General features: G+C 33.6%; 1 protein-coding gene across 2 annotated transcripts in view; it reads left to right on the forward strand.

Moving 5' to 3' along the window:
* The window catches only part of LOC106458487 (irregular chiasm C-roughest protein-like), a 134,343-nt gene that overhangs the window by 50,149 nt on the left and 64,623 nt on the right, over nucleotides 1–19,571 (forward strand). For both annotated transcript variants that reach the window (XM_022384715.1, XM_022384716.1), the window contains exon 2: nucleotides 15,158–15,349. In XM_022384715.1, coding sequence (XP_022240423.1) covers nucleotides 15,256–15,349 — 94 coding nt within the window. In that variant the 5' untranslated portion in view covers nucleotides 15,158–15,255. The remainder of the gene's footprint in view (nucleotides 1–15,157; nucleotides 15,350–19,571) is intronic.

Raw genomic sequence — 19,571 nt, forward strand, 5'->3', positions numbered from 1 at the left:
GATTGACCGTCACGTTATAATACCGGGCCTTCAATTCATATGAATAATCATCAGGTGCCTAATTTGCACACAAGTTAACTGGGGGAGATTAAATCTGATTCATAACAGTAATTTTCCTTTGTCATATCTAAGATATTATAAATTTTATTTATCATTTAATTGTTTAGTGCTGTGTAGTTTCAATGGTTTACGAGATTAACAGTTTAAATCGATACATAACATGTTGTATAAACATTTATTTTACTGTTTTGTTTTTCAAGTTCGACTTTTCTGAAAGAGTTTCTGCTTATGTAATGTGTCTTCTTAGAATTTGAAGTGGTTCGGTATTGATATTAATTAGTGTAATAGGGGTAGAAGAATAGAGAATAATAAAAATGCTAAAGAATATTTCCAGTTCTTGCACTATTTAATGGAGCGAAGCATTATTCATTCAATCAGAACGTTTTACTAAAGTATTGAATATCTTAAAACAATTTTTTACCTTTTCATCACAAATTACAATTTAAGTGACTGTTAATAAATTGATTAAATATTTACGGTTTGAGAATAAGTACGATAAATTTGGCTACTTTATAACTGGCCGTCCCGATTGTTGCAATGGAAGTGTCTGATGGGTGATTCTATTTATGGGTTTTAGGGAAACAGTTCATTATAGCGGCTCATGATCCATAAATATATAATTGTTTAATGGAATTATCAGGAATGTGATGTCCTTATGCTGAGATATCAGTGGGGTGTCTCATCCTATAGTGTCTTCAGCTGCCGGACTAGGTATTGGATTGCATTAATTGCGTTTTTGCAGCATCGAGGGTGATAGTTTTGACGTCCCTGCTCTTCACTAACATCTGATAAAACACGTGAACTTCGTCCAGCGAGTGCTTCTTGCTACTCTTCTTCACCCTTGATGATTCCACACAGCTCCTTGTGATGCCAGGGCTTCTCCACGAATGCTCTCGAATATTATAAAGAACATCCCAGTAAGTCTCGGGATGCTCAATCAATTTGTTACCGTCAAAACGATTCTCTACTACCTTATGCTCCTGAATACAGAGTGTAACCATTTGAAGATACGTTAGGGGTACCAGAGACTGCTAGCGATGGGCCCTTCAGTCTTTTAATCCCAAGAACTGATCGAGAACGCCTACGTTGCACTCACCATGGCTGGTGATAGCTCTAGATCTAGAAGACTGTTTCTCCTAGAACTTGGCAATTTTGCCATATTCTCAGACGAAGTCCTCACTTCCGCCCCAACTTAATTGTTTCCGTTGTATGTAACTGGTTTAATGGTTTTCTAAACTAAATTATTCTTTAGTTTTAGTAGATATTTACAGAAACGAAAACTAAGAAGGAATTTATGTTGTACTCTCAAACATTGTTAAATACAAATAAGTTACTAACACGAGTTAAATGTATGTAATAATACAATAGCAACTAGAAAGGCCAAAATTTGCAAGCGAATACAAAAAGTTTCGCTTGTCTTCTGTTAAATCGCCCCCAGTGGCTCAGCAATTCGTCTGAGATCTTACAATGTTAAAAATCGGGTTTCGAAACTTGTTGGCACAGCATTGTGTAGATTTGCGCTAAGTTACAAACAGACAAAAAATCTGTTAACTCGCAAGAACGACATAAATGTTTTATCTGTTTGCTATAGCCTGTGGGAGTTTCGTCAGGTATCTTTATCTGGATCGGTCGAAATATAAAGGAATAGCAGACCAAAATTTGTGATTTTTGAAATGTTTGACCCTTGGCTTCTAAAGTAAGAATGTGTACCTATATATGTATATATATATATATAAAACGAGTCTGGATGTATTAGGTCAGGGTATATGGCTTCCAAGTTTCAAAACTATCGGCGTAGAAACAAAAAAGATTGTTGTTGTTGTTTGTAATTAAGCACAAAACTACACAATGGGCTATTTATGCTCTGCCCACCACGGGTATCGAAACCCGGATAACAAAGAAAAGACATGTAATTTTAATTGCTGGAAAGAAGGAAAAAGAAACCTAGGAAATCTATGGAAGACATAAAACTATACATACAATAATTTCACTGTATGTTTGAAATAGAAATTGACATAACGGAACTCTTGTTCGTCGAGAGCATACACAATATCAAATGCAGGAAAACTAGTTACTTCCAACTTATTTTGGGACCAAAACATTTAATAATCATTTTTCAATTATATATTTCCAATAATATTGCCCCCCCCCAGTGGCACAGCGGAATGTCTGCGGACTTACAACGCTAGAAACCGTGTTTCGATACCCGTGGTGGGCAGATCACAGATAGCCCATTGTGTAGCTTTGTGCATAACTACAAACAAACAAACCAATAATATTGAAATTACGTTTAGAGAATTACTTAATTACTTTGTTGCAAAGTAAAGTGGAAAATATCTGTATATGCATATTTCCTGTATTTATAACAGTTAATGCACACAAGCGACCATTAAATCTAAATAGTTTACTTTACGAAATCTTAGGTTATTATATAGAATGTAGGTAATCGGAGTAAACTCTTTGTTTGTTTCAGATTTTTTTATAAAAAACTGTACAAATAGCTATCTGCAAATAGCCATCCCTAATTTTGAGTTGATATACTAGAAAAGAGACATTAACTACTACTAATTGAGCTACTCTTGTTTAGACCCGGCATGGCCAGGTGGTTAGGGCGCTTGATTTGCAATCTGAGGGTCGCGGCTTCGAATCCCCGTCCTATCAAACATGCTCGCCCTTTCAGCCGTGGGAGCGTTATAATGTGACGGTCAATTCCACTATTCGTTGGTAAGAGAGTAGCCCAAAAGTTGGCGGTGGGTGGTGATGACTAGCTGCCTTCCCTCTAGTCTTACACTGCAAAATTAGGGGCGGCTAGCGCAGATAGCTCTAGTGTAGCTTTGCGCGAAATTAAAAAAAAACAATAAACAAACAAACTCTAGTCTATCCACTTTTATTTTATTGTAAACATTAAAAGGAAGTAAATAGTCTATATATTCAAAATAATTTTGACTATAAATGAGCGAATAATGATAGAAAAATGAAATCTGAAACGCAGAAAAGTTTAATACATTCGCAGTGGACAATGATAATTTGTGGCCATGTCCCTAAGAAATACGGAAAATCTAGCGCAAAATATAGTTATCTTACTGTAAACATTAAAAGGAAATAAATGTTCTGTGTAATGAAAACAATTTTGACAATAAATGAGGGAATAGAAAATGAGCGAATCGTAATAGAAAAAAAAAATGAAATCTGAATTACAGAATAAATAAAACGTATCATTTATTATTGGTACAGTATGTAATATACATTAGCATTAACTTCTCATCAGAGCAAACTGTGTACTTAGCGCGAAACCAAAACAATCAATCTGGCAATCAGTGTAGCTAATTGAATGTTTCATCTGTTGTGTACTTACACAGCTAACGATATTTTTGGCCGTAATCTCAATAAAACTCACGAGATTCGAACCGTTTAGGAAATTTAGGTTTGTCCTAAATACATATATTAAGTTAACAGTGCAAAACAATCTTTATAATAAAACTATAATAATACACAATAAATTAAATTATAATTCGATAACATCAAATAATAAATAGTATAGTCAACACTGTTAATGAAGGAAACAATAAAAAATAATATAGTATATTTTACTTACGGAACACAGAGGCACTAGCTGTTGGCTTGAACTACTGTAACCTGTTTTTTTCTCTAAGTCTCCCTAGCATGTCTTTTGACCAAAGAAGACTCATTAAGCCATCCCTGCTGTCTAACGTTAGGGAAGAGTAACACTTGTTTATGAGACTCGTGTTAATGTTTAAACAGAGTCGAGTTAGTAACAGTAGTAGCTACACAATGGGCTATCTGTGCTCTGTCCACCACGGGTATCGAAACCCGGACTCTAGCGTTGTAAGTCCGCAGACATGCTGCTATGTCACTGAGGGGCTATAACATTGTTAACTGTAATACAAACATGCTAATCATAATACGTGGCGTGTCTAAAAAAATTTTCACTCTTAATTGAAGAGTCCCACGGTGGGACAGCGGTAACTCTTCGGATTTATAATGATAAAATCAGGGGTTCGATTCCCATCGGCGGATACAGTAGATAGCTCGATGTGGCTTAGCTATAAGAAAACAAACACACACACTCACTTTCAGTATTCCCTAATTCAAACATATAGAAGAACTGGCTACCGAAAGTAATAAATAACGTTAAATATTCTGTCAGAGCCGAAAAAAAAAAACAAGTAGAAAGTTCAATAATAATACCTAGAAATTAAAGTCGGAACACTAATGAATATAGCGATGAAAATAATCATACAAAACTATCGTAACTAAAATTATGACGTAACGTCATATTAGAAGCGGAATTGTCATATAGTTAATTAGCTAATATTAACCATATAAATATATAATACTATAGCTTAAACTAAGAGGAAGTAACACCACTGGTGATCAGTATACTATATTGTTTCATTATTACCCGACAGCCACTGGTAGTTAATACACTACATTGTTTCATTGTTACTCTAATCAATAATCTAATTGAAGTGTAGACATCCACTGGTAGTCAATACACTACATTGTTTAATTGTTACTGTAACAATATCCTAACTGAAGTGTAGACATTAAATTTTTAAAAGATCGTGATATTCTTCAAACTTCTAAACTCATAATATGTAGAAATAGTATTATTGAATTTTCCACAAAAGAGAATGAATTTTGTGGTCAAAATGGGTGATTAAATACCGCGTTTAGGAAAAATTAAAGTTTACAAGATCTATCTACAAAAATCTTGTAACGATGAACAAGCTCTTTTTGTATCTATCAAATTGAGAGAAGTAAAAATTGTATCATAACTTGTTTGAAACATTCGTATTTGGGAGTGAAAAGTTTATAACTTCAATGTTGAAAATGCTCATTTTATTTAAAACTTTAAACATGAATGTTCGATATGTTGATATTTAAACCTGTGCAAATTGGGTGTGTACTCTCTCACTAATGAAACACTTGTGTATCAATCGTCTCTGAAGCATTGTTATTGATCTATAGAATCATGTCATACGTTGGTCAGAAGTTCATCTCCTACTGTCTTATTTGATTACAAGCATTGTTCTATACATGTATATGTGTAAAGCATCAAGCACCCAAATACATATGATATAACAGTTCAAGCGAAATCTTTAAGTTCATTTTCTACTTTTCATCATCTATAGCTACCGTAGATACCCCTTCTGAAAGCTTATATATTTGATAATATTTAATATCATATCTGTAACAAAAACTTAGGAAAAACTAGATAAGTTATTTATTGCGAATCAAGATATCAGAAACAAAACCATATTTCCACATAATATCGTAAGAACTCATGATAAAATATGTTCAGAAATAAATTGAATTTGTTTAAGAGCACAATTTCTAAATACTTTTAAGCTTTACCCTTATAGTTTGTAAATATATATTGATATCTTGAAAAGTAGAACACTGACCAATAGTAATCAATTATGTCTTAATTTTTCCAAACACAAATAAGCTGAGTACATTTCCACAAATATGTTTAATATTCAGTAAAGCCTTTAAAATATATATCTTGGTTCTGTCTTGTAAAATATATATTAAATCATGTTAGTTCAATATGTTTGAAAAAGAGTATTCTAATAATTAATTAATAATAATTAATAAGTTATTAAACATATTATTGGAAGTCAGCTGAATTATTATCATGATGCCGGATTATTTCTTATAATATCCTACAATCGCTGAAAGAACAATAAGTCACGGCTAGTACTGCTGTTGCTCCTTTCGCAAGCCTGAGTTCGATTAGCTATTGGAAATTGATCGTACTAGCAACACTCCAAATGTTAGCTCAGTTATGTGCTGAAAATAAACGAAATACCGTTGAGGACTGTTAGTCAGAGATAAATCGTACACAATCAATCACAGATATTTTCTTGTTTCCAGCACTTATTTTGCACATTGATCCCTAGCAGGTAAAATGAGAATATATTGCATATAAAGTCCGTTTTGTTTATTTTTTTACGTTGTACGCAGTGATAGATATAATAATAATGTTATTCAACCATTTCAATTTCAATGGGGTACTTCAAGCATTAGAAGCATGGTGTAATAAACCGCGAAAGATAAGAACCATGCACACGTGCGGATTCTGATGTCATTAAGATGTGTTTTAACGAAAAACTTAAAGGATAATGAGGAAAACTCGGTAAACAATCGACACAATATACTATATCTATACTCCTATTATACTTTGCTAATAAGTCCTGGCGCTTACATACCAATATCTATACATTACTAAAATCTCGTAGGAACAGATGCTATAGAATATTTCATGTTTATTATGAATAAAAACACAGGCTTATGCTTAACAAGTAATTAACCGGAAATATGTTGACAATAGATTGAAGGTATTTCGTATATCATACTGATGCAGAGCATATTTAAAACGTTTTTTTAAACAACAAAATTTTCTTTATACTCTAATAATATATAACTTAAAAGATTGATACGTTCAGTTCATAAGGTTTTTGTTTTATAGAGTTATTAATTCTAAAGCCCAATTAATTAGCTCATGTGATTTTAAATATGTGAACGTTTTTCTTTACAAATTTAAAACTCTATCTTTAGTCATCTCTTTTGGTTTAAGTAGTAACTTCTTCCAAACCCCATATTTAGTCAACATATTTTCCGGGCGCGTTACACTGTTTTGAAGTAAAATCGCGAAGGTTACTAATAATTTGCACTTTCTATAGCCCAGTGTGTAGTTTTCTACTAGACAAAAATACTTAAAACTACTGAGTGCTCTCGATGTTAGTAAATACAAATGAATAATTTTTTGTCAGTTAATTCTATTACACATTTTCTCTGTTAGTTAATACTGCTACATACTTTCTCTATCAGTTAATACTATTGCATGCTTTCTCTGTTAGATAATGCTACAACAATATTTTTTCTGTTGATATATTTCACTCTCTCTCACTTTCTAATAGTTTTTATTATTATTATTATTATTTGCATTAGTCACATATCACTAACTTGCATTATGAGGAAAAACGAACTTTTTAAGCCACCAGGTAAGTTTGTTTATTCATATATATTAGATCATCAAGACATTAATGTCGCGTTTTGGAACACTTTCATTAACCACCCCCCGAAAAACGTACATCACGTATAATAATTAAACGAACCGCCTAAACGTCAGATTTTGTAAACTATATGATGTGTAAAGTTTAGTGTACTCTAGTCCCTTATAGTGATGGCACACGACGAGACACACATTCGGCATGTAATGCTGTTTGAATCAAAAATGGAAACAACGCCTCTGTAGCCACAAAGAATATCAAAGAAGTTTATGGAAATGTTTTGAACGTTCGTTCAAATTTCCTTCAGGTGACTTTAGACTTAAAAACTGTGATGGCATGAATCGACATGTTGGAATTGATACTGATGCTCTGAAGACACTTGTTCAGTCTAAACAAAGGCAATACACACGTGAAATGGCCTTGAAAATGCATGTCTCTCGTGACACAATGCATAAACATCTAAGGAATATGAGAAAACTCCATAAAAAAAGGCGTTTGGGTGCTTCACGAACTCTTCGATGATCATCGTTTCCAACGTGTGAACGTTGCTTCGTCTCCTCTGTCGCGTGAACCATATTTGGACAGAACTGTCACCGGTTATATTTCACCGACTCTTATAACGCACAAAAGGTCCCAAACCACTGGGCCTAGTTTAGCTCAGGAATGAATAATAATTTTAAAGTAGTAAAAAAATAAAGACTGTAATTTTGTCATTAAGTTAATCGAAAGACATGTACCTTTTAAATTTTATTTTTATTGAATAAGTAAAACTATATTTGCTTTTAAAGATGCTTAATGATAATTTCCTTCTGATACTATTTTTCAAATTTCACGTCATTTAAATACTGTTCAGTTTAACATTTGATATGTTTTAGGATATAATTTCATGATTATGTATTCAAAAAAATAAAATAAGGAGGAAAAGATTTAAATACTAAAATAAATCTAATTTTCAAGAGAAGAAATTAAACTATTAATTTTGACATGACAATCTTAAACAAGTAGCACACAACTGGCTGGAATACCTAAGGCACTAATCTCCGCGTTTGTTTGTAATTAAGCACAAAGCTACACAATAGGCTATCTGTGAGCTTCCCACCACGGGTATCGAAACTCGTATTCTAGAGTTGTAAGTCCGCAGACATACCGCTGTGCCACTGGGGGGCATCCGCGTTTGTTGACGCGTGATGAAACTTATTAATCACTTAATGTAAAAATCTTTAACAATTCAATTCAGTTTGAAAAAGACATTAATTTTATTCAAATATATTTGGTAAAGATGGGCAGTAAGTGATTCTTCGTCTTTAGCTTTTTGAAGTCCATAATATTTAGATAATGTATTTTATCCAAAATACTACGCTAAATTCGTATTCTCTTTTTTCTTTAAAGCTAACAGTAAGATGACAAATTAGATATTGTAATGAGACAAGAGATGCGAATGTACACGGAGACTTTAAAAATAGCGAAACTTAATGAGCTTAGTTTCATTATAGTTAGTAGTTGAACGCTATTCCGATAGGATTACCTACGTTTTCGGATTATTTAATTACTGAAGCATATGGTACTTCCAGTTTAATATGTGGAATAGGTTTAACAAAGCAAATGGACAATATTACGAAGATAAGAGACGAATTGAGATTTTGTTTTATATTTTATAGCTAAAATTGAAAAGAAAAGCGAATGAGAAAATAGCTACATATTGTATATTAGAAATTCAATATTGTATACGCATGAGAGTATAAGTTGCTGGGCAATCATTATAAAGATTCTTAATGTTTTTCTTATCTCTTGTTATCGTCGGATATCAAAATAATAGGCATATCGTGCTGACACATTTTCGTTGTATATGATTATAAATCCTTAACTTATTTGGATCACAATTGTTTTTATTACTAGGTGCTGTTTTACAATAGCGTTTACTTATAATTTCCAGTAATTCTTCCTGTCTGCACATGTGTAAATTATTTTGAAAGGTATAGGTAAAATATACCCGATATATAATAATAATACCCCCTTTTTTGAGATGACATTTAGACATTCATTTCCACATCTAATTTTTCAAAATACTTTTCCCAAGTCTTTATATGTTTGTTTTTAATGCATAATAAAGCATTAACTACAGCATTTCTCATATAAACATTCAGAAATGCAATGAATCTGAATATCATCGTTATATAAGCAATGTGTCTAGGTTTCGTAGTTTCTGCTTGCAAATCCTCAAAGGGAGGTCGTTTTTATGCATCACCAGCTTCGGCGATTTGCATTATATGACGTTATACAATATTAAGAACTGAGGTAGTTCTTGACGAACCCTGTGAGTTAAAAAACAAATTTTCATTGGTCAGTTTTCTTCAACTCCTATTTTTTAATAAATATTAGTTTCCCAAAATATATAATTTGATTAAATATTTAATTATTTTATTTTGGAAATAACTTTGGAAAATAAACTAAGTTAGCTTTCAAGAGGGAGCGATTTCTGTACAATATGATTTTTTTTTCACAAACGTTATTTCTCTGCTACTAGCAGGAAAAAGATTAGTCATAAACACTTGAGTTACTCCTGACCAATAAAGGAAATATTATTCAAATTATTTTATATATATATGATTTATGCTTTGGGTGATAGATCGTATACGTCCAGGTCATGTGCAAATTAAAAACAGATGAAAATTTATATTGATCATTAAATCAGATTCTATGAAATTAGAGTATATACATATACTTCACTGAAGTGCGTTTGGCGTTTTGGAGTAAAAAACAAAATCAGACGGACGTACCAGATGTCTCATAAAAATTGAAGTTCTGATCTTTAGAAGTATTAACGCTGGCAGTTTAGAATACTATATTCATAAAAACATATTTACCACATGTCTGATTTGATCGTCCTACTGATTCGATTGTCATAATAATAATCATAAAAGTGCAAAGTAGGTATCTGATTATTTTTATCATTTCAAATTCAAGCAGTAGGCTTGAACATTTTATCCGTATTTAAGAAAGAAAGAAGTAAACATAATTTTCATACTAATCACTTGTTTCTAAAACACGAAATGCCGTTTAAGAAAGATTGTTGATACATCTAAACGTGGCTCAGAGGTAAGTTTTAGGGAATATAACACAAAAACTTGATATTCAGTTGCTGTAGTGGGCACTGTACAAAGAAGGAGGAGGAGGTTGCTTGAATAATGAATTGAGGCATTACAAAAAAAATATTATGAATAGAAAATGTGTAAATAACTTGTATGAAGTTACTTCATTAGGAGAAGTTACAGTCAATAATACAGAGGCTGAATACGTTATATTAAAACAATTTTGGAACATCATTAAACGGTAACAGTCAATGTCACTACATCCGGTCATATTCTACCTGATTACCATTCATCTTAACAAAAGGCCTGCAGCGTAGTTTCTATAGCAAAAGATTCCGATGTAAGGCTGTCATGTCAAAAGCATTACACTGTTCCCAGCTTTCTTTCCATCATACGCATGGTCCACGAGAACGATGGTTTCCAATTGCCCGTTTTAAACAGTCTGATAACAAATCAATCTATAAGCTCTGTGTCTGGCAAAATATATGGCACGTCTTCGTAGAGAATTGCATGAATACCTGTTACATTCTCAAACTGTATGAAATATAAGAGGTTAAACAGATAAGTCGTGGAAGTAACTTGTGCACACATGACGGAGATCATTCTTAATTATGCTGCACAATGTTTCCTAGTACATCTAAACTACTATTGTTACTGCCTTTTGTGTTCATATATTCTCACCTGTTAGAAGACGCAGCAGTTTCATTTTCATGGGTAGAGTATGACTTATTGCAGGGCTCTTTCTGAATGTTTCAGGTATGTTTCTCATTCCTATATATTCCAATGTAATTAAGTACAAAGGATATTTCCGTTTTCGAAAGATGAATTTCAGTGTTTTATGTCGAAAAAGAATACGACATGCCTTTTCCAAAAGCGATCGGTTTTTCAGTGCAGACTACCTACGAAATGCTAAACAATGTCAAAACATAGATCTGATACATCCTTTCCACTACGTCTTTGTATCGGCAGTAATTGTCACATGACTAGCTGATTTGCATATACAAAATCTTATTTTATAGGACGTTCTCAGTCCTTGGTATCTTTTAATATTTCAGAAATTCGTAATATTTTATAAAACCTGTTCAAGTACTGAAAAGTAAACTGCTATTTGCAAAGTAAAACCCAATTCAAAGAAAACTTTTCTAAGACCATTGTCATTATATAAAAAAATTCAAAGGAATGATATATATATTTCACACTCCAAAAGAAGGTTTTGTATTTATAAATCACAATGAACGAAGAGTGCTTGTCGTAAAATAACTTGTAACCTAATTGCACACAGGCTCGATCAATAATTTTATTTTGTATCGTCAAGCAGAAATTCGGAAGTAAATATAACTAGTCAACATACAAATGTGTAAGCATCTTGGTCTGTTCAGTGTCGTCAAGCAGAAACTATCCTGGTGAGCTTGATTATCTGTGTAATGTTAACAGTACTTATTTTACGCAACAAACTTTAAAAGTATTGTTACGACAGCGGAAGTCATGTGACGCTAGTAACATGTCATGAGCTTCTAGAAAATTCATGTCCCTTCGTGAAGCCTCGAGTGTTTACTAGATGTGCGGTATTCTTGTATATAAGACCGCCAAGAAGTGACGGCAACAATGGAATGGAATGTGCTGAGATCGAGCCTTTAGAATTTTTAAGATATGCCTTGTACTTAATGGCATTGAAAATAAAAAAAATAAGATTATGAATCAGCTTTGCACACCATGACCAACCAAACCTGTAACAAATTTTACCTTCTGCCATTGTAAGCACTTTACAGTATCTTGTAACAGGTGAGAACCTAAATACACAAAAGTCAGGCGTCATAAGCCATCCACGTGCCCCATACAACAGTACACGACATAATCAAGAAGAATCACCTTCTGGACAAGCGATATAAATCATGCTTCCAACAAACATGCTGGAGAACAAAATCTGGTATTCATACTAAGACATACTAATCAAGTCGTCGGAGTAAGCACTTATGTATTTTTATGCCTTTGGACAGTGGCAACTTTGACAGTAACGATGCGATAAGGCTTCAAAATCGTTTTAATACACGTACTCTATTTCTTTATACGTTTGAGTTTGACAGTCAACAAATTAATTAAAACATTTTAGAAGAAATGGAATCAGGCAAGATGGGTTAATAATAGAGTAACCATTATCTTCTGCTATTAATATAATATATATATCAGACCATTGATTTTGTTTTACGTTACTACCCTTTTTTTTTTGATGAAACAATGTTTCCTCTTCAGTCATAGTCTTTCTTAATTGAACGTAATTTTAACATTTAATTTCAAGACTTTCTGTTTGTTTGTTTTCTGTTAAGCACGAAGCTATACAATGGACTCTCTTTTTTAGTGTTATAAGCCTTCAGACTTACCACTGTGCCACTGAAGGGCAAATTCTGGCCAAATGCACCGCATCGTGAAACAGTTAGGCCTAACCACAGAACACTTAATCATTCCCAACATAAAATAATTTGGGTTTTAAATTCATAATACCTTATCAAAGTAACATATTATATTAGACTTTAACTGTTTAAGATACCTTTTAAGTTACACAATACCAGTTTCTATTCAAAGTATGTAAAAATGTATATAACATTTCAAACAGATATTAGTTATCCCACAAGTAGATCCCTTTACTCATCTGATCTATACGATAAAAAACAAAATTATATGTGAAACAATTTTATATCTGCGATATAAACATAATAAAGTTACAGTTGGAACACCAAAAACTGGTGAAACATTGTATACGAATAGGTTTAATGTGGCCCAGTATGGCCAGGTGGTTCGGGAGCTCGACCCATTATCTGAGGGTCGCGTGTTCGAATCCCCGTCCCACTAAATATGATTGCTCTTTCAGCCGTGGGGGCCTTATAATGTGACGATATATCCCACTATTCGTTTGTAAAAGAGTAGCCCAAGAGTTGGCGATGGGTGGTGATGACTAGCTGCCTTCTCTCTAGTCTTACACTGCTAAATTAGGGACGGCTAGCGCAGATAGCCCTCGTGTAACTTTGCGCGAAATTCAAAACAAATAAATAGTTTTAGAGTACTGTTATTTTATACGCATTTCTACAGAAATTTTCGTCCACTTATAACAGTATTATGATATTTTGAATTACATTAATTTTTTACAGTCACGCACCTAACATTATACTGTGTGAAACTACCAGTGAACCATTTATGTTTGGATAAATCGTTATTAATCGTGCAATAAATTCATAGTTAAATCACTTCATGCGTTTTAGGATTACGCTATTTACACGCACAAATAGGATGATGCTCAGGCACACGTCTAATACAAGATGGAATATCATTCATTATATAATACAAATGTATTTTAATTCCTCCCACTATTGTAAAGTATTTTTTCCTTTGATGTTAAAAAAATTAGGCTAAGTTTATTATACTGGCTTAATTTTCCATTACCTTTCTCTGAATATAATAAAAAAGGATGTCAGTATTAGTTGCTGAAGGTGGTTGATAAACAGTGAAAGCCAATATAAATATGCAACATATCTAAATGTCAAAATAACCTAATTCAGAAAAAATATTTCTCTTCAATAACGGATGCAAATACAATGGTACTGGCGATGTACTTTGTATATTATCAACAACTAGCAAAAGTACCCGGGTTCGCTCGGGTTATTAGGTTCATTTATTTCACATTGCTATGTTACTGTGTGTATTCTGAACCAATTTTTACATAAAAGTATAACCTATATACTTTTGTTGCCCCTTTACGGGATATGGCCTGTTTATAAAAGTAACTTTCCCTCTGACTTGCCCTCCGATTTTAAACTTAAATAATAAAAAACTCTTTATTTAACGGAGTTTCTAAATTAGAAAACGAATTTTCTTTTCATTATTGTAGTTCACACATTTTATTTTATACTTTCAGCACGTAGCCTCTTAACAACAATATCAGGTTATACTTTTATTGCTAAGCAACATGATTTAGTAGCCATTATTGGAATGCATTGTTACCAAAACGCAATGACTTTTCTATATACTAGATATTGTTATATAAGGAACCACTTCTTTTCTATGTGTTTTTTCGCTAGCTTACCTTACTAAAAAGATGCGCACTCACATGCACGCACGCACGCACGTGGATAAGATAAGTAATACTACCCAGGTGCAGACCCTCAGGGTCCACTTAGTATGGATGCAAATGTTCGGTTTTCTAGGTTTTCTTCTCGAAGCTATGGTGGTCACACACACACAGACACGCATGTGCGCACGCACACACGTGCGTGTCTTTTTGACTGTTCTCGATTTCTATTTGTAATATAAGGAAGTACTTTTTTTATGTAATTTTTCGCTAGCTTACCTTATTCAAAAGATGCGCACGCGCATGCGAGCATGCACGTAAATAAGTAATAATGCCCAGGTGCACATTCTCAGAGTCCACTTAGTATGGATGCAAAAGTTCACGTTTCTAGGTTCTTTGCTCTTGGTGCTATGTTGGCCACATATTCTTTGCTATGTGGTTTTTCGATAGCTTGTTTCACAAAAAGATGCGCTCGCTCACGCGCAAATTCACGTGGATAAGCAACAATATCCATGTGCACACCCTCAGGGTCCACTTAGTATGGGTGCAAAATTTCAGATTTATAGGTTCTTTTCTCTTGGAGCTATGACGGTCACATATTCTATTGTATGTGGTTTTTCGCTTGCTTGCCTCACAAAAAGTTGCGCACGCTCGTCAATAACCAATAATATCCAGGTGCACACCTTGAGGGTCAACTTAGTATGTGTGCGAAATTTCAGGTTTCTAAGTTATTTTCTCTTGGAGTTATGACGGTCCCAAACACTCACTCAGACCCACCGACACGCCCTTTTATTGTTATAGATTAACAAAATATTCTGAGAACATTATACACTGGTTGCTTTATCTAAATTTCCCATGCTCAGTTTTGTGGGTATCATTATTTGATCAATGTACGATGCATTTTACAGATTCCGCCCCACAGAGATTTATACGGGAGCCTGAAGATAAGACTGTGATTCTAGGAGAAGACGTTCTTCTACCCTGTAGAATCGAAAATAAGGTTGGAATGTTGCAGTGGACACGAGAAGGCTTTGGACTTGGATCGGATCGAGAGCTGATTGGATTTCCTCGATATACCATGGCTGGGAATGATGAAGAAGGCTAGTATTAGAAAAAAGCTACTTTAATGCAGTTAAAATATTTTATTATAATGATATTTTACTCATTTTAGCTTCTACAGTAATATTTAGCCTTTTGATAACATTTTCTAAAAATGCTCATTTGATTTCAATCTGTCCTTTTGTGAGGAGTTACGCTAAATGAGTGGCTTTAACCTCATGAAAACACATGACCGCAAACTGGCACAAAAAAAGAATAAAAAACGTCATCTACAACCTTTCAAATATGCACAACCAGAACTGTTTTTTTTTATCAATACGTCTAACATTTTACGTCATGCGGTCACCACATGTCTATGTTACCTTGGAAAAGTAACACGCGTTTAACAGATAACATGCGTTCTGCCATACATGAAAATATTTAAGGCTTGAATTTCGCGCAAAGCTGCACGATTTCTATCTGCGCTAGCCGTTGCTAATTTAGCAGTGAAAGATTAGAGGGAAGGCATCTAGTCATCACCACCCTCCGCCAACTCTTGGGCTATTCTTTTACCAACAAATAGTGGGATTAACCGTCATATTATAACACTCTTATGGCTGAAAAGTCGAGTATGTTTGGTGGGACAGGAATTCGAACTCGCGACTCGAAGAGTGCGAGTCGATCACCATAACCACCTAGTCATGCCAGGCCTTGATACAACTGAGCAAACACTTTACAACATATCGGGAAGATATTTTTTTCCGAAGTTGAAGTGAACTTTTCATTCTTTTTTATATAACAGTAGTAATTACTGACCTTAATAGCTTGTATTTTATTACTCTGTCCACTTTTGACGATAGAATAAGAACTTTACCGGATAAGTTTTACTTATCACCCAGCCACCCTGTGCACAGCAGCATGTCTGCGAACTTACTACACTGAAAAGTGGGTTTCGATACCTGTGATTGGCATAGCACAGATAGCTCATTGTGTAGCTTTGTGCTTAATTGCAAACAAACAAAACGTACCACCCATGATGGTACATTTCAAACTACTAGTTCTATTCATATATTTACTTTTATATTTCTTCATTACTTTTCTGTTTCATTAGAAGCAATTACTTTTACAAACTGGTTGCAGTTGGTGAGCAAGTGGTAGCTTAAAGTAGGAAATATCTTAGTTCCTATTTGTTTCGGTCTAACTTACTTTCGTGAGAGGTTTGGAAGTAAAGGTCAAATCTGGCGAATGTCCAATGCAGATACCTCTTGTATTAAGATATATTTTACAGTTCTCACGTTGTGGTTTGTATCTTTATTTTTCATTTTTCTATTTATTATGTACGACACTTTTAGTTTCTGGCCTACCGCCGGGTATAACTTAATGGTTAGCATATCGGGCTGATTATCAAAGGTCTGAGATTCAATGCGTAATGCGATGATGTACTGAATATACTTCATACTTTAAGCTGTGGGCACTTTAGAAAAGTGATATTTAATTTTGTTATTGTGGTGAGGGATTTTGTAAACTGTTGTTCTATCTCTGGCCAGTAGTTCAAATAAGCACGGCTATAACTAAATTCTGGCGTCTCTAGCCTGGCTATTTAGCCCATCATATAATGTTTACATGTGAAATTTCAATTCAACTTTCCGTTTCAGGCGTGGCTGATTAGATTTCTTTTAATAATATATATACACAGTCGATACTGTGGTATATCCAGGAGAAACTGATTTAACTTTAGAGTAGTATCAAATAGATCCACTAGATAACCATAGATTAGATCAAGATATTGATTACATAGTGGTAATAAATCTAATTGATGTTAATGCGAAATGAATTAACGAGATTGGACACAAAGGGTAATATAAAGTATAAAATATTTATTCAGACATTAAATCATAAACACAGTACTTTGTTCTTGCTGTTACTTCACAGGGGACGAATGACTATATTGGATAATATATATTCAAATGTTAAAGCTGAATCAATATACGACTCTTTTTAAGTACAACGTTCTTTAGTTCGCAAGAAACCTCGTAATTAGCCTGAGTGACATAGGCTATTCATGTGACTGCTTATTACAACATGAGTGAAGCAGTACCTCTAGATATCACCTGAATTACAACTGAAGAACATTGCTGCTGACAACCTTATAGATAATGACGTATTTAGTAATGCTCTGTCGACGCGAAAATAAGTATTAGTCACTTAGTATTAGAAAACAACAAAAGAACAAAGGTAATTTGAAAAAAAAAAAAGAGATAAATTTAATTCTTTTCTCAAATACATGTTACATGAAACCTGTGCATTATTATAAAATATTGTTATACATGTCCTGTATTTACCTTCTCAATTTTCATATAAGCCCGTTCATCATTAATAATATTCATAGCAATACTTTAGGCATGATAAATAATGGTTGAAAGTGTTCCATTGGCTTTTTTTTTCTTTTGAGGTATCGTTGCACTATAGTTGTTGCATTCTTAAAACCACTATATTACTGGAAGACGAATCCCTCATTAACTGGTCTTGTTTCTGAGGGAACAACGAGGTGGATAAGAATTTGCATATATATTTTAGCAATTAACAGTTCCTTTAACTTCAGTAGATATGCAGATGATAAGCGGTCTACACTAATATTTGTTCCCCAGCATTCATGTTTCACTAGTTATTGAATGTTGACTATGATGTTTCTCTCATCTCTGATATCGAAATAAAATACTTTAGTTGATTGTGTTCCAAACAGTTTAAATCTGGTTTCATCTATACTGGGCAGCCTCATTTATCTTTAACATCTCATTGTTTGAAGTATGATGCTCATTTCAATCTTTTGATTTAGTTATCCCTCCTAAGATGTTGAGCACCTACATATACATAAGGCTACGTTTGTTGATGTATATCATATTATTTTTAATATAACATTTATTCCTGTAATTACCCTTGGATCATCTCTACTAATCTATCATTTACCGTAATTTTTGAAGATCTTGGCCATTTCTATGACCAACAGTACTAGTTTATCGTTCTTCTCTTCAGAGTTTCTTTATGCTTCCTGCCTAAAAATTAAACTTTGCCCCAACCTGTCTCATGGCAGAGACAGCCAAAACTTTGATTTCTACAAATTTTTCATGTGGCACTTTTGTACTTTGATCCATAAGTATATTCACTACATTACTGTTCTCAATAGTGTTACTTCCAGTGGTTTTAAAGCAATTATGCTGGTGCAGAACTATCTGATTGGTTGAATGACAATCAAAGTTAGCATAAACTACAATACGTAACCCTTCAATAGTGTAGTTACATTTCATACAATAAAGGCAGAGCAATCCCATAATATTTCAGTTTATAACTATTTTATGTACTGTTTTCATAATTAATTCCAATACATTATATATGTATACTATTTCGAAAGTAAAGAAATAATATTGTAAAATTTGATTGTTCTTCAAGCAAATGGACAACACAGTTGAAATTATAGCATAGTTTAGGCACAGCATTTATTTTCACAAATTGAGTTAATTATTCAGTGTCTCCATAACATTATATAATGCTAGCTACATACTATGGAGCAGGAACACCTTCAGATTGGAAGTGATAAGAGTCAGAAGTATTAAGTAATAAATGACCTATCTCTTCCCACCATTGCTCCATTAGTTGTATCTGTATGGCATAACAGTAATTACTCAATGGAAGATGTTACAAACTATTTTTTCCCCGTTCCTCAGTCAGTATGTTAATGAATACGAAATCCTAAATGGCTGTAGGTACGTTCTTTGAGTTTTACACCAATAATTTATGATAACCAATCAATTTTCTTCGTGGTTTTGTTTAAGGTAATTTACCACACACTCCGGAAAGTATGACGTCAGGCATTATCCTGGATTGGGACAAAGTCTGGGACGATTAATACCGTGGAAGGTTGTATATGGTGTCCAATGTAATGACAGTTTGTTTTTAAACATTAAATCTCCCCCGAAAACATATTTCTGACAATTTTGATACTGTCCTTCACACATAAGTGAATCACTAACAAAACAATTATGTTCAACAACAATGACTTTACACCTCCTGTTATTTAAAGAGATCCAATAGGTTAGTTGTTTCAGATAGAGTTTGTTTGTTTTTGAATTTCGCGCAAAGCTACACGAGGGCTATCTGCGCTAGCCGTCCCTAATTTAGCAGTGTAAGACTAGAGGGAAGGCAGCTAGTCATCACCACCTACCGCCAACTCTTGGACTACTCTTTTACCAACGAATAGTGGGACTGACCGTCACATTATAACGCCCT

The sequence above is a fragment of the Limulus polyphemus genome, unplaced genomic scaffold (assembly GCF_000517525.1).
Source record: "Limulus polyphemus unplaced genomic scaffold, Limulus_polyphemus-2.1.2 Scaffold472, whole genome shotgun sequence".
Classification (NCBI taxonomy): Eukaryota; Metazoa; Arthropoda; class Merostomata; order Xiphosura; family Limulidae; genus Limulus; species Limulus polyphemus.